General features: G+C 43.3%; 2 protein-coding genes across 6 annotated transcripts in view; one reads left to right on the top strand and one right to left on the bottom strand.

Annotated features, from left to right (window-relative positions):
* Stim1 (stromal interaction molecule 1) overlaps nucleotides 1-27,771 on the bottom strand; it is a 178,008-nt gene that overhangs the window by 57,085 nt on the left and 93,152 nt on the right. For all 5 annotated transcript variants that reach the window (XM_055623152.1, XM_055623153.1, XM_055623150.1 and 2 more), the window contains exon 2: nucleotides 22,468-22,598. In XM_055623152.1, the coding sequence (XP_055479127.1) occupies nucleotides 22,468-22,515 (48 nt within the window). In that variant the 5' untranslated portion in view covers nucleotides 22,516-22,598. The remainder of the gene's footprint in view (nucleotides 1-22,467; nucleotides 22,599-27,771) is intronic.
* LOC129688365 (cytochrome c oxidase subunit 7A2, mitochondrial) lies at nucleotides 17,933-18,408 on the top strand. The gene has a single exon (XM_055623166.1). The coding sequence runs from the start codon at nucleotides 18,014-18,016 to the stop codon at nucleotides 18,263-18,265; it is 252 nt and encodes an 83-aa protein (XP_055479141.1). The 5' UTR covers nucleotides 17,933-18,013; the 3' UTR covers nucleotides 18,266-18,408.

Here is a 27,771-nt window from a genome sequence, read left to right as displayed (position 1 = left end):
AAAAAAAAAAAAAAAAAAAAAAAAAAAAAAAAAAAAAAAAAAAAAAAAAAAACACAAAAAACTATTCTTAAGCATAGGCTGCATGCCCAGCCAACAGAAAATAAATAAAAAATAAATAAATAAATAAATAGATAGATAGATAGATAGATAGATAGATAGATAGATAGATAGATAGATAAATAGATAGATAAATAAATAAATAAATAAATAAATAAATCACTCACTCAATAAACTCAGCAGCATCTTTGGAGGTTCCTTGTCTCATAATGTTGTGTCAGGACTTCGGTTTGTTTGTTTGTTTGCTTGCTTGTTTGTTTTTGGAGACAGGGTTTCTCTGTGTAGCCCTCTATCCTGGACTCGGTTTGTAGACCAGGTTGGCCTTGAACTCAAAGGGATCCACCTGCCTCTGCCTCCCTGAGTGCTGGGATTACAGGTGTGAGCCACTGCACCCAGTTCTCTAATTTCATCTAATTACTTTTTTGTTTTCTATTATATATATATTTTTTTTTCTTCTCTCTTTTTAACCTATAGGTCCTTTGTGTATACATTATGGCTCCCAGCTTAGTATTCTTATGGGATTACTAAATGTGCAAATGAGTGGGTCTCTGTTTCTTATACCTTCTCTTGAGCTCTTTTCCTTATGCTTGTTTGTTTTGTCCAATTCCAGTGTGCTAGTTTTTGTTTTATGTTATTATATCTTATTATATTGCGTTACATTATCTTACTATTCCATAGAGCCTGTTTGTCTTCTAATGAGAAACAGGGAGTGGATCTGGATGGAAGGAGGTAGGCAGAAACTGCGAGGAGTTGGGGGGAACCATAATCAGGATATATTATATGTGAAAAACAATCTATTTTCAATAAAAGAAAAACAACTGAGGAAGGCATTTTTTTAAACTTTTAAGGGCATATAACAAATAAAGAAACACACATGCTAAAGAAAATCTACCAAAATTTGACAAGAAGGCAAAGTGTAGCAGTCTTTGACCCTGCTACTTACTGACTCTGCCCACATGCACTGACTGAGACAGAATTCTGTTCCAGAATGTTGTAGCAAGTACACAGGGCTACTTTTCCCTTAGCTGTCTAGCTGGACCCTGGAAGAGACAGAACACATTTCTCATCTTCCTACCAGCTACCTGTGGCTGGTGTCACGTTCTGTGAGTGTGGTTACCAGGTAGGCCTCCCTTCTGCTCAGCCCTCATGCTGACAGGATGTGGCACCACAAAGGATACTAGACTTCAACCACCATTTCCATAAGCAATATGATAACAATTACACATCAGGACAGACAAACCGTGGAGACCCAAGGCCATCGATGCCCCTCTGCTGAGTGCTCAACTCCTACAGGGAGAGTAAATTTAAAGAAAAGTTTGACTCATCTAGAGCTTCAGAGCCTTGGCTCAAGGTATCGCGTGGAGGGAAAGCAGGCTTCAAGTCACCCTAAGCTCAAGACATCTGCAGAACTACTGACGGCTTCTAAATACACAGCAGTCCACAATTCTCTACAGATTTCAATTTCCCCCATTCCTATACACACACACGATGTTAAAGATGTTAAATGGTGGGTAGCACCAAACCCTATGGAATATGTTTTTTCCCATACAAATACACCAATGATAAGCTTAATGTTTTCTCCATGATGCACTGTGGCCATAACTTTTGCAATTTGAGGTATAACAACAAAATGAACACATGAATTTATTTTCTCTTCCCCACAGTTTCACAGACAAGTTGATTCTTATTGCTTAACAACTTCAGCATACTTTTTTTCCTTTTCTCATTGACTGAAACTTTCACCTTTTCTCCGAAAAGGAAAGATGGGGAGATGGCTCAGTGGTTAAGAGCACTGTCCCTTTATGCTTTCTCTTTGGCATGTCCAATTTGCTGGCATGGCTACTCTTTGCATTGGGGACTTGTATGAAGTAAAACAAAGGTTTCTTGAACACAGTGCCGCACTGCCGCTCCATGTGCCTGCCGAGCCTGACAGTGACTGACAGACGGGCTCATAGACAGCAAGGGTGCTCTGAAAAAAGACAGGATTCACACCCGGAGTAGGGGAAAGCATTTGGACTTCATTCTATACAGATCAGTTCATAATTTAAGACCTATAGAGGCCAGGAATATGGCCCAGTGGCAGAACACCTGCCTTCATGTACAAGACTCTGGGTTCAATCCCCAATACTAACATACATACTAAAAGCTTATGAATTGCTTACATACGGAATTTTCATTTAATACTTTTATATCACAGCTGAACTTAAATAGTTGAAACTAGAAAAAACAAAACACACTTGAACAGGGAAAATCATAGACCAAAGAGTTTGCTGGAGAGAACTGGAGAAAAGGTAGCTGGAAAGAACTCTCCAGTGGTAAATACAAATCTCAAACAATAAACTCAGAAACTACTCCTTCAAAGTAGCTCTAATATGACAGGATCAGCCTGTTAAGTAATTTATGCCCCAAATCACTGTTGAAAATAAGAGAGCAATAAGACTACAACCGATGGAGCTTAAAAACTGGATGTGGCAGGAAAAGAGATGTCAAAGATAGCTCTGCCACAATCATATCACCCTAAATTGACTGTACTTTCTACAGAATGAAATCAGAGAGAATATAGAGAAAGACTACTAAAATAAGCTAGCTAGTCATTAAATAAGTTTAAAAAAGCAAATAATAAGCCTCCAGAGGTTGGTACAGTGACCAAAGTTGCTGTCATATGTCCTTTCAAAAAGGCCTGTAAGGTGTATGAACAGAAAAGTATAACCATACAACAGAAATAAGGCAAGTAATAAACTCTCTTTAAGAGTGGCTAGATGAAGCCAGGAGAGGTGGCGCATGCCTTTAATCCCAGAACTTGCAAGGCAGAGGCATGTGGATCTCTGTGAATTTGAGCTCCAGGACAGCCAGGGCTCTATTACACATAGAAACCCTGTCTTGAGAAAGGTGAGGGGAAAAGTGACTAGATGTCAGATATAATAATAATAACGTAATAGCCATTGTAAATATGTTCAAATCTAGAGGAAGTCATATCAAGTATGCTAATCACCCTAATCACAGAAATTAATGTGACAATTACTTGAGAAAACAATATAAGGGAAGAACATTTTATTTTGGCTCCTGGTTTCAGGGATTTCGATCTATAGCTGACTAGATCCATTGCTTTTAGGCTTTTGGTAAGGTAGAAACCTCATGCCAGAGAGAAGCTATTCACCACATGGTGGTTGGGAACCAACACAAAAAAAAAGTGAGGTCTTAAGGACAAGGTATAACCTTCAAAGGCAGGCCCTTAACTATTTCCTTCCTTTAACTAAGTCTCCCTTTCCATTCAGCTATTGATTCAGCAGATTAATGCTGTTGGTGAAGTAAGCTTCCCTCATGATCCAACCCCTTCCCAGTTGTACCACAATCTAAACACTGAGCCTTCTATACAAGAACCTTTGGAAGAACACTTCATATGCGAACTATAATACCACGGTTAAAGTAAAGGAACCTATGAGACAATGTGATACCAACTAAAGGCACACACCTACAACCCCAGCCCTTGGGAGGTGAAGTGGTAGGATCAGAAGTTGTCCTCGTCCACAGAGCAAATCTGAGGCGCGGAGCTCTGTGGACTTGCACACGGAAGGCCGACGGCTACTGAGCACTGAAGGAAATAAACGGACACTGGGCAACACCACTACTGCACTGTGTGCAGGGCCTGACCCACAAAGGACCCTTTATGTCCATGTATGAGCCTCATCCCACTCAGGAAAGATATCTACTACTGGGAGCCTACTACAGACATCCTCGAAAAGACTCCACCCAGCAGGGGATCAAAGCAGATGCAGAAACTCACAGCCAAACCTTGGACAGAGACACAGGGAATGTTATGGAAGAAGGGGGATATAGAGGGACCTGGAGAGGACAGGAGCCACACAAGGAGACAAACAAAGCCCCCCCCCCCCAAAAGCTGGGCCCAGGAGGAACTGCAGAGACTGATGCATCAACCAAAGACCATGAATAGAGATCATCTAGACCCTCTGCTCAGATGTAGCACATAGACAGCTCAGTCTCCATGTGGGTTCCCTAGTAAGGGGAGAAGAGACAGTCTCTGACATGAATTCCATTGCCTGCCCCTTGATCTCTTCTCCCTGGTGGGGCGAGCTAGCCAGCTTGCATAGAAGAAGAGGATCCAGGCAGTCCTAATGGGTCATGATAGGCTAGGGTCAGACAGTAGGAGGACTTCCCCTATCAGTGGACTAGGAGAGAGGGATCGGGAAGAGGGAGGGAGTGTGGGACCAGGAGGAGATGAGGGATGGGGCTACAACCAGAATATTATAATAATAATAATAAATATTTTTAAAAAAGACATCTACTACTGATGTCTCTAACTGAGTGGTGAAGAAACTTCTCCAGATATTCCTGTTCATGTCTCCCAAATTGGCCATGTTTTTGGCTTTCTACCTTTAAGACTCATCAAATCTCCCTTTTGTCACATGATCTTCTTTAACCTGGTGAGCTCCAGCTCACCTTTAAAAACCAAGTTCCACTTTCACCTCGTCTCTAAAGCCTGCTCCCAACATACGTCAGGTAAAGGAGAGCAAGCTCTACTGAGTGTTCATTATTTTGAGGGCAAAATAATGAACACTTCAGTATGGCACAGTCTGCTAAAGCCTGCCTTTCTGACCTCGTCTCCCACTTTTCCTCCTCCCATTCCATATTCATGTGAAAAGACTACGGACTCACTAGCCCTCAGTGACATCCACTTGTCTTCTACTTGGAGCATATACTGCTCAGCCCTCTCCCTAGGATAATTGCTCCTCCTCCTTCCAGATTTATCTGAAGCATCATCTCTTTCGAGTAGTCTTCCTTTGATATTCTCAGATGGTTAATTTCCTTCTTCTCTGTTCCCAAAACATGCTGAGGTCATCGCTTATATAAATAAAATTTTGTTACATTTATTTACTTATTTATTGTGTGCATGCATGTACACACTTGCATGCAAGGTCAGAAAATACTTTGTGGAAATTAGTTCTTTCTACCATGTGAGTCCCTAGGATCAGACTCAGGTCATCAGGCTTGGCAACAAATGACTTTACCTGCTGTTCCATCTCACTGGCCTCAATCTCTTCTCACAAAACCTTGCCTGGAGCTCACTGTGTGGCTGAATGTGGCCTTGAACTCCTGATACTCCAATTTCAACCTTCCAAATGCTGGAATTACAGGACTGTGCCATCATGCCCACTAATGACATATAAAATCTTCACAGAAAGGTCTTTGCAAACCCAGCATCCAACACAGAGCAAACACTATTTGGAGAAGGAAGAGGGTGAGGAGGTGAAGAGAGAACAAAACAGGAACAAATATAGAGGGTCATTAATCCTCAAGTGAAGCAGATATTACATTGGATAGAAGTCAATTCTTCCTAATATTTTTGAGCCATACAAACATGTTACACATATAGATAGAGACATGTACAAAGAGAACTGCATAACTAAACAGACAAAAACCAGTTAAATCTAACCCTTTACAGCAGGGCCCTGTGGCAAGTTCTCCTGACAGGAAGAATCAAAAGCATGTTTAATACCTAAAACATTTTTTTCCTTGGTGCTGGATTAACCACTCCTGGCTGCCAGGTGACCCCTGCAGTCTGCCTACAACTTAGTAGAGCCCAGATTTTGCTTACATTATCAGCAACTTTGGGGCTTCAACTTTATCTCCAGGGCTGCACATATTGTAGGCTAATTCTTTACCCTAACCTTTCTGATACTGACCTGGCTTCCCTAGCTCAGTATTTGCTCTTGTTCCTTTGCTTTTTTATAGAGACTTACATATCTAAATGCAGAAACACACATACCCATACAAGCACAAAATTATACACACACACACACACACACACACACACAAGAAGAAACATACGGACACTAATACGCAAAAAAAACCTGTCATCAGCAGGATTACCATCCAGAAGAGACGAAGCAAACTCCACAACAAAGGGAGGAGGGGGGAAAACAACAGCCTGCTTAGTGAGAAAGAATTTCCCTGTCTGTCAAAGCAAGCCACCTTCTGGTTTTCCTGGAAGCATGAGGGATGCCATCTGGGGGAGCTGCTGCTTCGTCCTGTATCTGGCAAGACACAGAGACAGATTGCAAAGTATGCCTACTCTCTGAAATGTGTAGCTCCATGTGTCTGCCAACTGGGACCCTGGCTTGAGCGCCAGATGACAATGTATCTTCTCCTGTACAGCATATACTAGATCACCACAACTTCCTAAAACTCCCACAGCTCTGTGAAAAGCAGCACCCTGAGGCCAGCTTGATCTACCTAGCCAGTTCCAGGCCAGCCAGGGTATATCCAGTCTCAGAGCAAATACACTAGTGTTTCTGCTGTAGGACATTTATATCTCTTCCTCTCTAACTAGCCCTCGCCAATGGCAAAGAGTATCTCATCCTCATCTCAATTTCATAAATAAGGAAAGCGAAACTCCAAAATCTTGACCTCAGAGCTAAAACCAAGCACCCAGGCCAGACACTAACGGTCATACACAGAAATGGTGTTTTTGCTTGCTTGTTTGTTTTGTTCTTTTGAGAAAGGGTCTCAATGTGTATCCCTGGCTGGCTTGGTACTTGGTATGTAAACTATGCTGGCCTCACAGAGATCTACCTAGCCTCTGCCTCCCAATTGCTGGTATAAAAGGTGTTAGCTACTAACTTATTAGAATTTCTACTGCTTTGATAAAACACCATAACCAAAGCGACTTGGGAAGGAAAAGGGTTTATTTCAGCTGCAGTTCGACATCTATCGCAGAGGAAAGTCGGGAACTCAAAGAGGGCAGGAAACTGGAGGCAGGAGCTGGATGCAGAGACCATGGAGAAACCGTAACTGCCAGGTTGCTGGCTCCTCACAGCTTACTCAGCTCCCTGAGTAAGCACTCAGGGCCACCAACCGAGGGCTGGCAGGGCCTGCAGCAAGCCAGTCCTCCACATGGGGCCGCAGCCAGGGAGGTGCACCACAGGCCAGTGGTGGGGACATGTTCTTGACTCATGTTCCCTCTTCCAAAACAACTCTAATTGCATCAAGCTGACATAAAACTAGCCAGCACAGCCACCATGGCGGTTCATGCTTAGACTTTTAAAAGGTCAGGATCTAGGTCAGTGAAATGGCTTAGTCTGTTAAAGGCACTTGCCACAAAACCTGAGTTTGATCCCCAGGACCCACATAGGAGAAGGAGAGAATTAATTTCTGCATGTCCTCTGGAGTCCTCTGGCCTCCACATGGGAGCTATGTTACACGAGTGTGCACACACTCACACACATTTGGTAATAAAAACAAAATTAAAAGACAGAATCTAAGCCAGGCTTGGTAGATATGCCCATAAACCCCAGCTTCTCAGGAGACTGAAGCATGAGGATGGCTTGACTCTAATAATCTGGGGCAGCCAAAGCAACATAGTGAGCCCCCACTTCCGAGAGAATAAAGCCAGATGTAACGGTGCACACTGGAACCCCAGCACTTAGAAAGCAGGGGGCCTTCAGTGTGAGAACGGCCTAGGCTACATAACAAGTTCTAGAGCAGCCTGAGGTACATAATAAAACCTCTTTCTAAAACCTAAATAATCTGGGGACTCGTGCCTATAATTCCAGGACTTGGTAGGCTGGGGCAGAAAGACTGAGGACAGCTTGAGCTACAAAATGTAAGGTCTTGACTCAAAAAAAACTAAAACTTCAAAAATAAATAAAAGCCCTAAAAAGTCAATGTCTTTAAAGTATTAAAAACTCACAAAAATGAAGGTTGCATGTTTTATCAGATCCACATTTCTGCTTCCAAAAATAAGTAAACAAATAACCTATGAGAAACCAAATAATAATCACTCTCACCAAGAGAGACCCGAATCCATTTCTTGACCCTTACCTTATTGGAGGACCATGTGAAGCCTTGTCAAAGACAGCTGGCCAAGAACTAATAGACAGCCAGGCCCAATAGCGCACACCTGTGATCCTAGCACTCGGGGAGGCAGACGCAGACATATCTCTCTGAGTTCAAGGCCAGCCTCATCTACAAAGCGAGTCCAGAATAGCCAAGGCTACACAGAAACCCCCCCTCCAAAAAAAAAAAAAAAAAAAAAAAAAACTAATAGAAAAGACTATAAGCTGACTATGAACCAGGTGTGTTGGTTCATACATACATTCCAAGCACTTGGGAGGCTGAGGGCAGAAGAACTGTTGTGAGTTCAAGGCCAGCCTGGTCTACATAGTAAGCTTTAGGCCATCCAGGGCTATATATATCAAGAACTTGCTTCATAGCAGGGTTGATAAGGAACAGCAGTAAAAGTCAAATAACAACAGTGTGTGTGTGTTTGTATGTGTGTGAAAATATTGCAATGAAACTCATTAATTTAAATGCTAATTAAAAAAATATTGGGGGGGGGTGGAGAACACAGGATTTAACTCATGTTTGTAATCCTAGCACTTGGGGGCTAGAGGTTGTCCAGAGTTTAAAGCCAGCCTGGACTACCTGGTAGGTTCCAGGCCAGACTGGTCTACACAGTAAGACCCTAACCTGTCCCAGGAGGTGGGGGAAAGATGAAGATAGGATATTTCCATCACCTAAGAATCAGGTTTTACTCACGGAGATGGCCTGGAACCCCTGCACAGACATAGCCCATGGCAGTTCAGTGTCCAAGTGGGTTCCATAGTAATGGGAACAGGGACTGTCTCTGATATGAACTGATTGGCCTGCTATTTGATCACCTCCCCCTGAGGGGGAAGCAGCCTTACCAGGCCACAGAGGAAGACAATGCAGCCAGTCCTGCATCCTAGACCTGATAGACTAGGATAAGAGGGAATGGGAGGAGGACCTCCCCTATCAGTGGACTGGGGGAGAGATGCAGGAGGGGGAGAGATGCAGGAGGGGGAGAGGGAGGGCAGGTAGGATTGGGAGGGGAGGAGGGAGCTACAGAGGGGATACAAAGTGAATAAACTGTAATTCATAAAAATAAAAAAACTGAAAAAAGAATCAGGTTTTACTGAAGAATATTATTATGGTGATCATCTCTTATTTTATCCCAAATGCCTAAGCAGAATTCAATCTGTACTTTTGCCTAGATAAAGAGCAAGGCACCAGAATGTTCCATGAGATAGGAAATAAGACAATGACTGCAATAGATATGGGTAGGGGCAAGAAATCAGAAAGCCAGAAAAGCAGAAAGATGCCTGTAGCACTTAGGAAGTAGAAGGTCAGGTGTTTAAGGCCAGCCTGGGTTATATGAAACCCTAACTCAAAAATACAAAAACAAAAGCAACAAAGTAAGTGTCTCCAAGCTAATTTCAAAACCTTACTTCACTGACAGACATGTATCTCTTAGAGAAGCCTGTGCTGGTCCTCTCAGCCCTTGTCAGACAAGCTTCTTCCCAGCGCACAGACTCTTAGCTGAGAGTAAGTGACAGTGCAGAGCTCAGCCCTAGCCTGAGATGTACATTAATCTCACAAGGGATTATTTCAATCTTCTTGTTTCTGTTGAGGCTCACTTTGTGACCAACCATATGGTCTATTTTGGAAAAGGTCCCATGAGGTGCTGAGAAGAAGGTAAATTCTTTTGTGTTTGGGTATAAGGTTCTGTAAATGTCTGTTAGGTCCATTTGATTCATGACCTCTGTTAGAGACATTGTTTCTTTGTTTAATTTCTGTTTTGTTGACCTGTCCTGTGTTGAGAGTGGGGTGTTGAAGTCTCCCACTATTAATGTGTGGGAATCTATGTGTGGTTTAAATTTTATTAATGTCTCTTTTACAAATGTACGTTTACACCGTGGAATACTACTCAGCAATTAAAAACGAGGAAATCATGAAATTTGCAGGCAAATGGTAGGAACTAGAAAAGATCATCCTGAGTGAGCTATCCCAGAAGCAGAAAGACACACATGGTATATACTCACTTGTAAGTGGATATTAGACATATAATATAGGATAATCATATTAAAATCTGTACACCTAAAGAAGCTAAGCAAGAAGGAGGACCCTGGGTAAGATGCTCAGTCCTCATTCAGAAAGGGAAACAGGACAGACATTGGAAGAGGGAGAAAACAGGAAATAGGACAGGAGCCTACCACAGAGGGCCTCTGAAAGACTCTACTCAGCAGGGTATTGAAGCAGATGCTGAGATTCATAGCCAAACTTTGGGCAGAATGCAGGGAATCTTATGAAAGAAGGGAGAGATAGAAAGACCTGGAGGGGACAGGAGCTCCACAAGGAGAGCAACAGAACCAAAAAATCTAGGCACAGGGGTCTTTTCTGAGACTGATAATCCAACCAAGGACCATGCATGGAGATAACCTAGAACCCCTGCACAGACATAGCCCATGAAAGCTCAGTATCCAAGTGGGTGTCCTAGTAAGGGGAACAGGGACTGTCTCTGACATGAACTCAGTGGCTGGGCCTTTGATCACCTCCCCCTGAGGTGAGCCTTACCAGGTCACAGAGAAAGACAACGAAGACAGTCAGTACCAGCAGTCAGCTGCTTCCTCTCTCTGGACCTGCTGTCACCCATAGGTACAGTTAAAGAAACTAATATTTAGGAGGCTCAGTGCCTAAGGTTGTACAGTAGGGGTTGTTTGTCCGTGATCTGGATTTAGGTTTGACGCCAAAGCCCTGAAAGGCCAGGGTCAGAAGGAAGGGGAGGAGGACCTCCCCAATCAGTGGGAGGAGAAGGAGAGGATGACGGCGAGGCTACAGCAGGCATACAAAGTGAAGAACTTGTAATAAATAAAAAAATAATTCATAAAAAAAGAAAGTCGTGTTCTGTACCCCTTTGTCTGTGTCACACTGGTGTCCTTAGGCATGAGCTAGCAGCTTCACTTTGCACACAGCTGGCCTGACTTGCCCATCCTTATTCATCTCCCTTAGCTCAGCATTCAGAACAAGTGAATACCATTTAGTTTAGCATTTCACCAGAAATTGTCTTGCAGCAGTCATGGTGGCACATGCCTTTAAGCCCAGCCCTTGGGAGGCAGAAGCAGGTAGGTGTCTGTGAGTTCAAGGCAAGCCTGATCTACAAAGTGAGTTCCAGGACAGCCAGGGCCACATGATGAGATTTGCTTTTTTAAAAAAAAGAAAAGAAAAGAAAGGATGCCCTCTTGCTGCCACAGAGTAGGCGGACAGAACACAGCCGCAGGCCCTGGCAACTGAAGGCACTATGGTATGCTAGTATGTGGTGGAGAGGTGGGTGACAAAGAGAAGCAGACAGTTCGAGCATTATGAAGACAGGCAGAACTGGAAGGTGGAGAGGGATAGTCTGATATGAGTAGCCTGCCCTGCTACCTGAGGCCGCAGAAAAGTCCTATCGCATGCTGCAGCTGAGGGCCATGCAGCAGCAGGGGCCGGTGTTGAGGTTCATGGCTCATATTACCACTAAAGCCCATGCTGATATCCCTGGTCTGCAGCACTCCAGAATGCCGGGCCCACCCCTCCCTGACTGCGGCACTAGGAAGAGACCAGGGTAACACAGTAGAGCGAGCCCTGGTGGTGGGTGGGGGAAGGGCAGTGACCCTCCCCAGGGGACTGATTGAGAGAGTTGCCCCCAACTCGTCTGCTGTGAGGTGGCATGGATGAGGGAGCTACGCCCTCCCCACATCTCACCCCTTGCCACCTGACAAGGCCGAAGAGCTGGCCCCAGGGTCGTGGGGTCATAAGAGCAGGGGAACTGTCCTTGCCCTTTGCTGGCTGCAGCTTTGGGTGAGCTAGCTGGGACAGTGCTGGGGAGCTCACCCTGGTGTTGTGGGTGCGGAGAGCTGTCAGGCTGACCAACTCAACTACCACCCACGCCTAGAGCCAGGGCTTCGGCCCATCCCTACACCTACCCCATCTATGAACTGCGGAAGCCTGTGAAGGGAGCAGCTCTGAAGGTGTCCGTGACACGAGCAACAACAAGATATCTTCGAGGAGTCCCAGTGAGAATCCAGTACTGACAGTGCAGAAAAGGCCTGAGGCCTCGAACCAGACCAACGACTCATTGTCATGAACCCTTGCCAGCAAATGTGTGGACAAAAGGGTGTACTGTGTGACACACTCCAGCTTCCATGATGAGATTTGTTTGTTTATTTTTTGTTTTCTTTTGGGGAAAAGGTTGCATGGGCAGAGTGAGACTACGAAGGGACAAGGAGATCAGTGGAACTAGGGTACATGATGTGAAATTCAAAGAATCAATGGATAGTTTTTAAAAATGAAGGAAGGAACGAAGAAAGAAGGAAGAAAAGAAAGAAGGAAAGAATAAAGAAGGTATGGTGGCTTGAATGAAAACGCCCCCGTAGGCTCACAGGCAATGGTATTCTTGAAATATGTGGCCTTGTTGGAGCGAGCGTGTCACTGGGTGGGCTTCCAGGTTTCAAGTGCTCAGGCCAGGCCCAGTGTCTCTCCTCCTGCTGCTTGTGGAGCATCTGCTTCTCCAGCATCATGGCTGCCAGCGTGGTACCATGGACTAAACCTCTTAGTCCAGCCCCAATTAAATGTGTTCCTTTATAGGAGTTGCCATGGTCATGGTGTCTCTTCACAGCAATAAATCTCTAACTTCTAAAAATAAAACTTCTAAGATAGAAGGAATGAAGGAAGAAAGGAAACAAGTCTTGCTTGTTCCCTCATCATTTTGATTTTGTTGTTTTGTAAGTTTGTCTCTCTTTAAAAAAAAAAAATTCACGAACAATATCATTAGAGTTTGAGAAAAAATAGGGTAGACAAGCTGTAAATCTCAGGGAGGAAAACTATGAAAGAGAATAACAGAAAGCCATGCACCTTGAGTTAGGCCAGCATGCTCAGCAATGGATATCAGCAGGCAGCCTCACCCCAAAATAGGAGTAACTCTTAGAAAGACAGGGAGAAAGCCCAAAGTGCTAGAGAAAATGTGTGAAGGCTTTGGTCAGTGTCCTCGCTGAGGTGTCCATTGCCGCGATGAAACAGCATGACCAAGAAGAGGTGGGGAGGAAAGGGCTGATTGGGCTCACACTTCCACACTGTGGTCCATCACTGAAAACAGTCAGGGCAGGGACGCAACCAGGGCAGGGACCGGAAGCAGAGGTGATGCAGCCAGTGGAGAAGTTTGCTCCCCAGGGCTCGCCTGCTTTCCTATAGAATCCAGGATCCAGCCCAGGGGCGGGCCCACCTACAGTAGGCTGGGCCCTCCCACACTGACCAGGAATTGAGAAAATGCCTGACAGCTGGGTCTGGTGGAGGCATTTTCTTAATGGAGATTTCCTCCTCAGATGACTCCAGTTTGTGTCAAGTTAACATAAACTACCCAGCACAGCCAGTATATGAAAGGATGAGGAGAAGAAAGAGAAGGTAGTGGTTGTGTTGGTGGTGGGAGTTGTTATAGTTTTCTGGGTTAAGACTACTTATCTGGAGCCAAAAAAAAAAAAGAGACCTGACTTTCCCCCTTTAGAAACTGAAAATTATAGCCCTTATCGGCCTCTTTCTTCATTAGCAATTGGTAGGTAACTTACGAAGTCTGTGCAAGGATTAAATAACTAATGCATAGAAAGCACCTAGTCTAATGCCAGGCACACAGACTGGGCTCACTGTAAGTTTTTGTTGTTGTTGTTATTGCTATTACTATTATTATTAATATTACTAGAAAGAATAAATATAAATAGGCCTATTTTCAAATTTAGCCTTGCCACTTACTGGCAATGTGACCTTAAGCAAAAAAAAAAATTATATTTAGAAGGCATATTTTCATGAGCTAAATAAAGAGAATAACTATTTTTAGGATTTCCATCAGATTTTAATGTATACAAAGCCACAAGTACGATACCTGGCGCACAATAGGAACCACATGTTTAGGTTGGTTTTTTTTTTTTTCTTTCTCCCTTTTCTAATGTGATGGTACAGTTAGTGAGAGCTGGCCTGCACAGCAAGAATTCCAAATTAGGTTCTGGGGATTTGGGTTAGTACTAGAGCAATTGCCTGGCGTAGCAAGGCCATGGATGTAACAATCCCCCGCACCAAAACACACAAAACAACAACCATCACCACCACCAACAAATTAGCCATCTCGTCATACCATGACACCACACCATTCAGCAGTGTGGCTGACTTGTTGAGGCTGGCACAGTAAAGGAAGTTCTCAGTCTTTGTGTGAGTGGTTGGCTCATTCCAAAGAAGAGCTAGCACAGCACAAAGGGGTGCTGGATGAACACTTCTGAAGAAAAGGGGCCTAGAAGTCGTCTGAAATGTTCAGACGCAAATAAGAGCAGAGCCAGACCAAAGCGTCAGGAGGTGTGTCTGGAGAATCCATCCAGTAGCAGCTAAGGCCAGATCTGAAGGGATGGAATCTTAGGCACAAGAAGTCAGAAGAAACAGGAAGAGCTCACACAGGAGACAGAACCAAAGCAGTAGGAGTTAGTGAGGAAGAGACTAGTGACAGGACGAGGTTTTCTACAGTTATCTGGCTATAAGGAAATGAGACACAAAACCTGAAGAGGAATATCAATTATTAGTAATCATTTTATGTCTAACTCTGCTTCCCCCAAATTAGCCATACTGACTGCACTGAGCTTCCTCTTCTCTCCCTACACACTTCTTCCCAAGTCCAAATCTCTGCTTGCCCTTTGGATTATTGCAAATGCTCTTGCAGATCTTTGCCTTCAAGGTTTGGTTCCCCAGCCCAAATATCTGGTAGCAGCTTCCAACATTCTTCAGTACTCACGGCCTACTATGACTTACCATCCAGAGGCTTTTAAACTGCCATGTGGATTCTGAAAATTAAACCCAGGCTCTCTGGAAAGACAACCAATGTTCTTAGCCAGTGAGCCATCTCTCCAGTCCCAAGAGGTTTGCTTCTGTTCTGTCAAAGTCCACATATGTCTCTAGCTGTGTTATAGTATGTCTTTATGGTCTAAGCAACTCTATCCTTCTGAATGCAGACAGAAAAATTTAGGTCATTCAGATCTTTTATTGAAGGCAGACCTTTTTAGAAATATACAGATGTTGGCTATGGGTCTCTAGAGAAGCAGTAACCCCCAGAAATGCATGCCCTTGTGCTGTTATGCCTGCTTCTTTACCATCAACCACTCTGGCAAAGACAGTTTCATACATGTATGAAGCAAATTTTGATTACTGAAAACCATTACTCTAATCTTCCTCATACCCCCTCCTCCCAAATTCCTTTCCCACATTCAAATTTTTTGTTTATTTTGTTTGTTAGACCCACTGAGTTTAACCAAGATCGTCTGTGTGGCCATGAGTTTGGAACTCTCCATTGGTGCCTGGTGAACTCCTCCGTGAGTACACGCTGAAACAATGACCGCCTCTCCTCCAGAATCCACCTGTAGCCAGCAGTTCATGAGGTCATGAGGTCTTTCTGTTTGTTTGTTTGTTTGTTTGTTTGTTTGTTTCAGACAGGGTTTCTCCATGTAGCCCTGGCTGTCCTGGACTCTATTTTGTAGACCCCTGCCTTCATCTCCTGAGTGCTGGGATTACAGGTGTGTATCAGCGCACCTGGCCATGAAGTCTTCTCTGACCCACAAATAACTATAGATAAAGTCCTGTTGTTGTCATAATCATTACTGTCATCTTCTCCTCCTCTTCCTCCTCCTCCTCATTCTCCTTCTTTATCATTGTGTGTGTGTGTGTGTGTGTGTGTGTGTGCGTGTGTGTGCACACCCGCACGCATGTGGGGGGGTGAGGTGCCACACTGTGAATAGACACAGCTTGTGTTTAGAGGTCAGAGGACAACTTCATAAAGCCAGTCTCTCTTTCCACCATTATGGGGTTCCAGGAACAGAATTCAGGTTGCCAGGCTTACGCAGTCTTTACAAGTGCCTTTACCCATGAAGTCCTCTCTCAGGCCCACTATAGGCAGTCGTAGCAACTGTGAGGTCATGACCTCAGTGGCGATGCCCAGCCCAGAAAACAGCATTTTATAGCCCTTCTTCTGACCTACTGGCTCTTACACCCACCTCCCCCGCTTCCACAACAATCTTCAAGCCTTAGAAGGAATCATGTAAATGTCCTGTTCAGAGCTGAGCACCCAGCCATCACTTATTCCCAGTACTTGAGCACCCATCCATCTCTGCATTCACCACTGCAAAGAGAAGTGTCTCTAGTTAAGGCTAAAAGGATGCAGGGAAACCTTTTTTCTTTTTTAATTTAACATGACTAGATTAAGTTTTTTTGAGTTTATGGATAGCCCTATGAATTGTAATATATATTTAGACTTGTATAATGACCTTTACACCCTGGGTGAACACAGAACAATTCTATTATACCCTAAAATTCCATAATACCAACCTTTGCTATAAAATTTTCCCCATACTCACAACCCCTAACTGCCACTGATCTACTTTACAGCCTTAGAGTTTTGCTCTTCTCAGAGTGTCATAGAAATAGATTCACTATGATTAATACAGGATCTTACTAGAGCCCTGGCTTACTATAATTTCACTATGTAGATGAGAGTGGTCTTGAGCTTGTAGCAATCCTTCTGCCTCGGCCTCTGCTTTCCAAGAAGTATCAGAATCACAGACATGCACCACCATGCCAAAATTCTCACATATAATTTTCTAGACTGGTTTCTTCCACTCAGCATAATGCTCTTAAGATTTATCTGTTATTTACAACAGACTTCATTTTTTTTTTTTTTTTTTTTTATGGTGATAGACATTTGTAATCCCAGCACTCAAGAAGCTGAGGCAGGAGAATCACAAATTTGAGGCCTGCTTCAGTTAGTGGTTTCCATGAGTTTGAGTGATTTCAATGAGTTTGAGTTAAATGCAAATCCTTTGTAAGCACCTAAAGGCAGGAGGGGCAGCACCTGCCACTACTCTAATCCCTGTAATGGCTGTTTCCATTGAGATTCAGGTGGCCAAACTCCTCCCTACAGAGAAAAAAAAAAAAGTCCAAGATCAGGCCACAAAATCCCACCAATCCCTGGCCACCCTGGAAAGCCCCTACCCAGAAACCTCATATAAAGGGGGCTGGAGAGGTGGCTAAATGGTTAAGAGCACTGACTGGCCTTCCAGAAGACATGGGTTCAGTTTCCAGCACCCATATGGCAGCTCACAACTGTCTATAACTCCAGTTCCAGGGGATCTGACATCCTTACATACACATACAAGCAGGCAGAACACCATGTACCTAAAATAAAGATAAGTAAATGCCAGCAGAGGCAGAAGCAGGCAGATCTCTGTGAGTCTGAGGCCAATCTGTCTACAGGGCAAGTCCAGGACAGCCAAAGGGCTTCCTCCCACTCAGTTCTTTGCTGCTTCTCTTCCAAGCAGAGTCAAGCCACCCTCTCCTGTCTTTCCCAATAAATCTCCTGTTTGTTGTGTAATGTGACTTTGAGGCTAGAGGCCAGCTTGGGACACATAAAACCCTGCCTGAAAAACGAAACAAAACAAAGGACCAAGTAAGATAACTCAGAGGTCACCACTCTGATGGCCTGAGTTCAACTCCTTAGAGTCAAAGGATGGAAGGAGAGAACCAACCCTACAAACTGTTCCCTGACTCACACACACATCACGGTAAGTGAATACACATACACTGAAGCACCACAAGAAGAGGCTTTAAAGAGTCTTCTCTAAGTAAGTCTGTTTTCAGACTCCCACCAAACCCTGCCCATAGACAGTTTCACTGTCAGCTTAGGAGTTCACACATTGCTAGCTTAGTAAAACCCCTGATTTACTAGGAAACCATCACTGCCAGGTCTGTGATTCCAGGTCTGTGAAGGGAGTTCTGAGTTTGAGGTCAGTCTAGACTACAAAACAAGCTCCAGGCTTATATCTCAACAAAACGCACAGCAAAGTGAGTCGGGGAATGCAACTCAGTGGCAGAGCACTTATGTAGCATTCATGTAAGGCCAAAACAGCTTTTTTTTTTTTTTTTTTTTTTAATTTAGCACTGAGGCAGGTCTTTCAGTTCACTTCAGTTATCTGAAAAACTTATCAATATGAGGCAGAATAAATTAGGCTTTGGAGAGTTCCGTTTCCTGCCTGGTGTGTTGGGTGTTCAGCAGTCGCAGTTGGTGGGCTGCAACTGAGCCAAGATGTTGCGGAATTTGCTTGCTCTTCGTCAGATCGCCCGGAGGACCATCAGCACCACTTCACGAAGGCATTTTGAAAACAAAGTTCCAGAGAAACAAAAGCTGTTTCAGGAGGATAATGGGATCCCAGTGCATCTGAAGGGCGGGCCTTCTGATGCCCTCCTCTACAGATTCACAATGTTTCTGACAGTCGGTGGAACAGCTTATGCCATCTATGAGTTAGCTATGGCTGCATTTCCCAAGAAGCAGAACTGACTTCATCCCAGTCTCATATGGTTCAGTTGTATCCAGTGCTTGATGGACCAGGCATCTGATGAGTAACTGAGCTCTTGGGAATCAATATTTATTGATGTGTACTAACTGCCACCAATAAACAGTCTTTACCATGAAAAAAAAAATTAGGCTTTGGAAAAGAAGGTATACTAGGGATAAACCTAGGGCTTCACACATACTATGCAAAGTACCACTGTGATACATATCACAATCTCTTTTACCGTTTTTCACTCATTAAATTACTTCGACTGCCTCTAACCTCTGTACGCCCAGGCAGTCCTTGAACTTGCAATCTTCCTTCCTCAGCTTCCCAAGTAGCTGGGATCACAGGCCTGTGACACCACACCTGGCTCAAATGAGATTTTAAGAGTATATCCCTTAAGGCTTCTGTAGAGGTTCCTGGGTGCTGAACAAGACCTTTAGAGGGGTCACAAAAAATCTGAGGTCTCTGGCTGCCAGTGTGTAGTGAGAGTGTAAACACTGTGTGCCGATAAGCACGCGTGTAGGAGATTAGCAGAGAAGGCCAGAGAGCAGCCGGCTCAGACAGATAAGGGGGAGTGATACAATAGAGTGATGACATGCTTAAAAATAAAAGGTACAAAAGCCCAAAGCTCGGACCAAACGAAGAAGCCCCCCCCCGCCCCCTTTAGTCACTCTTGCTTGAGCAGCGGAATATGCTGACGCCCTGAGGAGAGCTGTTGGGAACGTCTCGACAAGCTTGCTTATCTGCGCGGCCGAATTCTCACCAACACCAGAGCTGCCCGAGCCCGGAATCCCAGAGGACAGGAAGTGAGTCCGTATCTGCGGGCCGTCGTCAGCCACGACCGAGATTCCGTGAGTCCAGGAGAGGTTCCCCGCTACGGGCATGCTATGTTTTGGCTCGTAGTGACTGGATGTGTGTTAGCTCGAACGATATTATTAAAGTGCTCTTGTTAAACTGAAAACAAAGTCTCCAGCATGATCTGCCCTGCCGGCACCCCGCTCAGGGACTGGCCGGAGTGTGCTCGCCACCCAGTGCAGCCAGAATTTTTCCACAGTACCTTACAACCGTTACCTAAGCCCTGTTAAATCTACCCAATTTTCTAGCTACATCATGAACTCCAGTTCTGTCTCACACATTCAGACCAACTGAAGCGCACACATTTGACTAGTCTCTCACTCTAGAGCTCAGGTGATGAGTAGCCGTGAAAATGCACACTAGTGGGCCTCTCTAACCCCACGGGCCTGAGATCACAGCGAGGAGAGAGGTAGCCCAGGCAAAGCAGAAGCTATGCTGAAAAAGGACATCTCACCACTGGTGCAGAGAAAGTAGGGTAACAGCTTTTGTGTTATTTTAGAACAGTTTGTGCTGATGAGATTTCGGCTGTGGTAACATTCCTCTGAAGAGAACATTTTCTTCCTTCCCTCTTTGACAAAGCAATTCAACAAAATGTAAAAAATGAGGGGCATTGACAAACATATCCAGATATTTGCAGATCTTGGATTATATCACCTTTTTTTGTTTTTGTTTTTGTTTTTTTAAAGACAGGGTCTCACTCTTTAGACCAGGCTGACCTCAAACTCACAGCGATCCCCCTGCTTCTGCCTTCCAACTGCTGGTATATCACTTTTTTAAAAAAGATTTATTTTATGTGTATGAATATTTATTTTCCCTGCACTGTGCCAGTGGCAGTTAGAAGGGTTTTGGATACCCTGAAACTGGAGTTACATACAGTTGTAAGCCCTCATTTGGGTGCTTAGAACCAAACCCGAGTCCTCTGTAAGAGCAACAAGAGCTCTTAACCTCTAAACCATCTCTCTAGCCCTTACTAAACCACTTTCTCGGTTCTTGAGCTGTCCATTCTCTAGTCTTCAGACAACGCTAGGACAATGAAATGTCTAGGACAGGATATGTCTAGGCCTCATTCCCTACCAGGAACATGGCTCTATTTATTTATTTGGTCCTCTGAAGGCCAGTAAATATGTATGGATAAGAATAAAAAGGTTGATACCTTGACCATAGTTATTGGGCCTGTTTAGCTTTTAATTGACAGATTCAATAAATACAGTATTTCAGCCTAGTTTTCTGGACCCCATTTTCCCTACCAATTTTTAGTTCAGTGGTTTTCTACTATGATTCCTTTGTTTAACCAACCAATCCACTGTGCTTCTGAATTCTTACTACATCTGTACCTTTCTCGCTGTGGTTCTCCACAGCTCAGGTAACCCTACCACTTCCATTCTATTCGAATTCCAGCTTTCTTCCTCCTTGAATTCTTTAGACATTATTGATCATTACTAGAGAATCCCTTCTACCTATCAATTACTAGAATGCTGCTTTCTACTTACCCTGTGACAGGGCATTTAATATTTAAGAAGGCAGTCTCCTCTATAACAAAATATCTCTATTAGGCAATTCTTTATTCCATAAGAATATACCTGGCTTTTAATATTCCTACATTGGTCCTGTTCTGCACTTAAGATCAAGGAAACAATATAATATGTAAGAGCATGGGCTTTGAAATCAGATATAGGCTCAAATATGTAAGCAAATATTTAAACTTTCTAACATCTCGGCCCCTAATAATAAGCCAACTTCTGAAGGCTGTTAAGAAAATTAAATGAGTAACTAACTATACAAAGAACTTAAAAAAAAAAAAGAGTAAGAGCTCAACCAATGACAACAGGTTCCATAGTTTCCATTATCATTTGCTTTAGAGAAAGTCAAATGTGCCTAGGCCAGCCATGATCTGATCCTCTTGCCTCCACACCCAGCGTGCTGGGTTCATAGGAATATGCACAGTACTCAGCCAATCTGTCATTTTCAAAATCTGATTTCTCAACTCCTGCTGTACTTGAGGTAAAAAACATTACTTCGATGTCAGGGTTTTGATACACACCCTAAAAGATTGTTATGTTGAAGGTGTGGGCCCAACTGGCCAATCTTGTCATTGAGAAGTGATTAATTAGAAAAGACTCTGGACTGTCAAGGGATTAATCCTCTAGCAGATTAATAATATGATGGTAATATTAAGAGGTGGGCAAGTTGCAGAAAATAGATTGGTGTGTGTGAGTATATCCTGGGAAGATATATCTTGTTCTAAGACCCTTCTGTTCTCTCTGCTCTCTAGTTCCATGATGTGAAGAGCTCCGCTCTGTCACGTGCTCCCTGAAATGATTAGTCTGCCTAACTACGAGCCCGAAACAAGGGAACTGAGCATATACTACATGTCCTGAAACAGTGAGCTACAACAAATCCTTCCTTCCTTAAGTTAGTTTTCTCAGATATTTTGCCACAATAACCAGAAACTAAAGTCTCTGCAGTTTCTTCACCAGCCTGTAAACTATGTAAGACAAGAATCTGTCTTATTTACCACCCTACTCCATACCTAGCACGATGAATGGGGAAAACAGACATTTAATTCTAAATAATTGTGTCAGATGCTACTGGCTAAGTTTACAGTCCTTATCATCCATATCATTCCTCTCTGTATAGTCTCTAAATTCTCCTGATGAGGAGAATGTCATCCACAACTGGACACAAAACTCAAAGGTAGATTACTTACAAGGAAAAGAGACGAGGCTTCTCTTCCATAATGTAATCTATGTCACTAATGAATATTTAGCATGGCCTGGTAGGTTCAACAAACTGCTGGTTTATGTTGAGCTTGAAATAAGAAACCTTTAAATCTTTCCTACATGATGATCTTTTACTCTGGGCTCTGTTGACCTGCAACTATAGTAAAGCCAAAAAGTACAACAGTAAGATGGCTCTTTTTGTCTATTTTTTTTTTAAGAGTTTTTTTCTCTAGTTCTTATTAACTGGCTCCCATAAACTGCATCTTTAAAGATAGACTGACCATCCTAAAAATTGCTTCTTCCTCCCAAGTAAGAACATAAAACCCCAGAAGGTGGGATCTGACTATTTGCCTGCTCTCTTACATGCCAACAGAAGGCTGAATACAGGTTACCATTTTCTTTCCATAGCATGATTACATTAAAATCCAGGGAAAGTGTAGAGACCATCTGAGGACTCCCTTTCCTCCCAAACAGTTAAGTGAGTGTTGTGCTATTCACCAGTCAGCTCTGCTCTGCTGGGCGTCATCCCACCTGCTGGGAGACCACCTCTTCACATAGGTTAGTCCAGGCAGCCCTCAGGAATAGCTTCACACAAAGAGAAGAGCCAGGGGAGGTAGAAAGCTTACCTCATCACTTTCTTCCACATCCACATCACCATTGGCATCATCATCCATCAGCTTATGGATGTTGCGGACAGCCTCAAAGCTGAGCTTCTCATCCTCGCTGTGGCACAGGGGCTTGTCAATTCGGCAAAACTCTGTACAGAAAAACCAAGGGACAACATTACTCAGAGCTGCCACTCAGCCTCCACCTGATGGCGTGCCGGCAATCTTAGCTTCCAGCTCCTGGCTCCTCATACAAGTATTTTAACCAACTACATATACAACAACAGAAGGTATTATCTAGACTTTACCCTCTTGAAAATGTGTTCAGCTTGCCCATACAGAAACAATGCTTTATCATGCTAACGGCTCTCCAACAGATGAGTCTAGCACAGGAGTAGGCCTACTCTAGGACATTGACAACACAAAGAAATCACAAATAAGAGGGGAAAACCAAAGGGACAATATACATAGGAAAAAGATTGTACTCACTAATAATCAAGGAGATGTATTATTTTAAATGTACTTTAATCAGTCAAACAAATGTAAACTCATATAATTTTTCTAGAACTAGAACAAGAATTCCAATGTCTAAATAAATGGTATAGTTTTTATTTTTCTTTACTTTGTCACTAGAAACACATATAATGCCAACCACAGACTAACTAGGGAAGCCTCTCATATCATATCAATAAATGTAGGTGACCTTTACTGTCCTTCCTGTTCTCCATTCCAGTCTTTCCAAATTTACTCTTAGTCCTGCTATAGCCTGCCCACAGGAGCCCCTCCTCCCAGCCCATCTTCAGACTCTAGAGACTCAACCTCTTACTTTGTCACTACAGGTACATATAATGCTTATGTAAATATTATACAGTGTTAGTAGGCTTTTAATAATAACGGAAATCGTTTACAAGGCTCTAGTGACCACAGGTCTTCAGGACCAGAAATCACTGGTTCCCTGAGGTCAGCCAGCATCTTACCTAAAGGCCTATGGCAAATGCAAGAAGTTTGTATTTCTAACAGTAGGCTCTGATGTGAAACCTGATCAGACATAGGTGACCTTTGCTGTTGGCATTATTTGGCATAGAGGATTAAAGGGATGAGGCTAAGAGAGGAAAAAAGTTTGATGTCCCACATAGTGTTAGAATTGTATCCAGAAAAACATGTCAGCCAAAATTTACAAGTAACTCCTTCATCCAAGCATTTCCTGTGTTCTCTCCTTGTCCTTCCTGAGACCTTTTCTACATCTTCTACACAGGCAAGCTTCCCACAGTCCTCTGGAATACCATAAGAGAGTCATTCATTTATCCATACATTTTTTTTTTATTACAATGAAAGCACCCTGTTTTTAGAGTCAGAAATGCAAACACCAAAATCCTATCTTTAATCAATTATAAACTATGTGAGATTGGACAAGGGGCTGAACTCCTTCGAGCCTCCTTTTCTCATCTGGAAAATGAAGTAATAATCTGATACATGCAATCTCTGTGAGGATTACATTAAACTGTATGTTTTAAAATACCTCTCAGGCTATGCATGGTGGTGCCCAGGAATAATATCAGAGCTTGGAGGTAGAATCATGAGGACTAGGAGTATTGAGTACATAAGAAAACCAAAGCCAGGTTGGATGACATGATATCCTGTAGTCACATTAAAGTTTTTAATTTTAAAAATAATAATAAACCTGACATTCAATGCATTTCCAGTATTCTTCCCTCCTTCCAGATGAGCTTCAGATATTTGATTGTTCCTGACAGAATAAAAGAATCAAGAAGACTCCATTTGATCCAAATGTGAGTAGTCAGTCCTATCACATAAGTCACAGTTTCCTAAATTGTTGGTTACATAACCGAATGTGGGAGTTAAAAATCAAAAGGTGGTAAGACTAAAAGGTTTTTGAACATGCACTGACCAAAAATTAATTCAAAACAAAATGCCTCATGAATCCGTGGTGTAGCCATGTTGTATTGTGCAACTTCACGGCACCCCTGGTTCTGGACGCACGGCACCCCTGGTTCTGGACGCACGGCATGCTGACTTTGCACAGTGTGGGCCATCACACCGCAGCAGCTAGGAACGTGGCTGAAAATAGCTCACCTCGATCTGAGACTTGAAGGGCAGTGTGTGTGTGTGAGAGAGCCGTGCTTTCTTAAAGACAGTCTCTGTCACTGAACCTGGAGTTGCCCAATTCTGCTGGGCTAGGTGGCCAGCCAGCCCCAGGCATCCTGTTGTCTCTGCCTCCCCGAATCTGGAGTCGTAGGTGTGAAGAGGAACTCTGGCTTTGTATACTTACATTCCTAGGGTTACATGAAATATCTCAAGCAAAAAGACGGCAGCGAATGGGAAACCGCTCAGAAGCCCTGACCTAAGTGTCCAACCGGTTCACGGTGAGGCTCTAAGCACTACCTGAGCCCCCACTATATTTATTTGGATTTACTAGTGACAGTTACCACGCTGTGCTGCGACTGTCCGCTTAACATGCCACACCACTGGGCTGTCACCTCCACAGTTAAGGCTAGCAAGTCCCTTGTGGTAACCAAACTCCAGTTTCTCACTAAGATGCTCTCTTATCAAAAGAAAATTTAAAAGAATACCTGAAGAAAACAACTAGAAGCACAAAGAAGAGCAAGGCTCAAGGTCTCAGGATCTCTGTACATAATCAAACTTTTTTTTAACAGTCCTGGCTTTCCTGGAACTCACTTTGTAGACCAGGCTGGCCGCAGACTCACGTATCCATCCGCCTGCCTCTGTCTCCCCAAGTGCTGGGATCACAGCCACGCACCACTGTGACTGGTTTATAGTCAAACTTTCTAACCCCAAAGAACTACTTAATGTTTCCATTAGAAGTGACAGAAGGCAGCAGGTTAAACTGCCTGTGTGTAAGCCCAACAACCTGAGTTGCAGTCCCAGATCCCACAGTGGACAGAGAAAACTAACTAGTGAGGGTCTCTGGTTTCCACATGAGCCGTGGCATGTACAAGCCTGGACAAACACTTGTATGTGCGCACGCACGCACGCACGCACGCACGCACGCATGCACGCAATACATAAACGATAACCAGTTTGTTCTTTTTAATATTTTTACTCTTAAATAATTTTATACCTTCACTTGTATCCCAGCTGTAGCCCTTTCCCTCTTTCCCTCCCCCATCTCCTCCCCGCCCCCTTCCGAGTCCACTGAGAGGGGGTGTCCTCCTCTCCTTCCGTCTGGCCCTAGCTTATCAGGTGTCTTCAGGATGGTTGCAATGTGCTCTTTTTTTTTTTTTTTTTTAAAGAAGCCAGGTGTGGTGGCAATCCCAACACTTGGGAGGTGGCAGCAGGAGGGTTGGCAGTTTAATAGCAATCTCAGCTATAGAGTGAGCTCAGGGCCAGTTAGGGCTACAGAAAACTGTCCCAAATCTGAAAAAAAAAATAAGTAAGTAAAGAAGTAAGTAGAAAAGAAAAAAGAAAAGAGTTTAAAACAAATCTTTATATTTAGATATTAATTAGAGAATAATGTGCCCCTAATCAGTTAGGAAAAATAGCATGCTTTATGAAAAATAATCATGTTTTCTGGGCTAGAGAGCGCAGCTCAGTTGGTAGAGCGCACAAAGCCTGCAACCTCAGCACTTGGGAGGTAAAAGCAGGGAGACCAGAAGTTCAAGGTCACCCTTAGCTACACATTGAATTTGAGGCCTACTTGGATACATGAGACTATTTAAATTTTTTTTCTGAAAGCATATTCATAAGAAGGGGAGAATCATTTTACATTTTTAAATTTTTTTTAACAATTAGCTTAATAGAACACAATTATAATTTTATATCTACTTTCAAATTTAACCTGTTATATATAGTTTTCACTGAGGATCAAAACACAGACATGTAGTTGAAAAGGAAGGGGAGTTATTGTAATAGCTTTTCCAGATTCTCTGCTTTTATACCCAAACTTGCCATGTGGTCAGGTCTCAGACTACTTGCAATATGAAACCTGAAGCTATAGGGGATGAACCCGCTGAGCTCTGCAACATTCCTGTCCACTGGTCTATCTTACACTTTAAAGGAATCTCTCATACATGCGTGGTTTTGTAATATGACGCACAGCTCATTTAGAAATGTTTGGTTCTACGTTATGTGGAACATCCAAATGTTGACACATTTTACTTAGATAATATAAAAATAATCATTATCATTAATGTCACCACTGATTTCATCAGAAAAGCTTTCAGTCAGTGAAAGCTGTCAAACTCATAGTGACTGATAAAAATTTTCAGAAATTTTCTCTTAAAAATTGGAATTTTACCATTTATCAAATATCAGCTGGTTTTGAATAAAACATTCAGTTTATTTACTTTCAAGAAAGCGTCAAGTTGGGTACTAATGACTCAAGCCTATAATCACAGCACTCCAGGAGGAGGCTCACCTCACCTTCATGTCAGCCTGAAATACAGCAGGAGACCTTGCCGTAAGGGGGAGGGGCGGCTGAGAGAAGGCTCAGCAGTCTAGAGCACCAGCCGTCTCTTCAGAGGACTGGGCTTTGATTCTCAGCAGCCACACAGAGGCTAAGGACGGTCTGTAAGCCCAGTTCCAGGGAACCCGATGCTCTTTTCTGATGCTTTTCCCTTGGATAACCGTCAGCCTTCTCCGTGATGTAGAGCTTCATGTGCATGTCCTAGTTCATGACACAGAACACTACGCAGCATGCACTTGCGGGACACAACTTAATAATAGTAAAAAAGATTCCAGTAGGTACACCGGAATGAACATGTATATACACACACACATATATTAAGATTTTCTCTGCCATAATAATAATAATAGTAAGAGACTACTTATGTATGTGCATGTGTGTGTGTGTATTCATTGCAACTTTCAGGCATACATCTCCTAAAATCCTGTAATCTGCAAATTGATAAGGGTTTGTTTGTTTGTTTGTTTGTTTTTGAGAAGCAGAAGTTTCTCTGTGGAGCCTTGGCTGTCCTGGACTCACTTTGTAGACCCGGCTAGCCTTGAACTCACACATCCACCTGCCTCTCCCACCCGAGCGCTGGGACTACAAGCGTGTGCCAACACACCCAGCTTGATAAGGGTATCTTTCTGTGCCAACGGCATATACTAATATAACTTTTAAGCAGTTTCAGGATGGGGTCTAGCCATAAGAAAGGCCAAGGAAGGTTAAAAGGCTTTCAATTTCACTTCTTAACCTTCAGAGAGGAGTTCAGGGTTTGCTACCTGGGGCTCACATGATGGAATGAGAGAACTGATGCCCATAAGACATAAGCAGTCTCATTATTACTACTACTTCTATTATTATTATTATTATTATTATTATTATTATTATTATTATTATTA

Source organism: Psammomys obesus, unplaced genomic scaffold (assembly GCF_907164565.1).
Source record: "Psammomys obesus unplaced genomic scaffold, mPsaObe1.curated_primary_1811, whole genome shotgun sequence".
Lineage (NCBI taxonomy): Eukaryota > Metazoa > Chordata > Mammalia > Rodentia > Muridae > Psammomys > Psammomys obesus.
Note: the sequence above shows the minus strand (reverse complement) of the source record. Positions and strands in the feature narration are given on the sequence as shown.

Bases quoted from the DNA above. Each gene is read 5' to 3' on its own strand.
- LOC129688365 (XM_055623166.1), top strand. From the start codon at position 18,014: ATGTTGCGGAATTTGCTTGCTCTTCGTCAGATCGCCCGGAGGACCATC.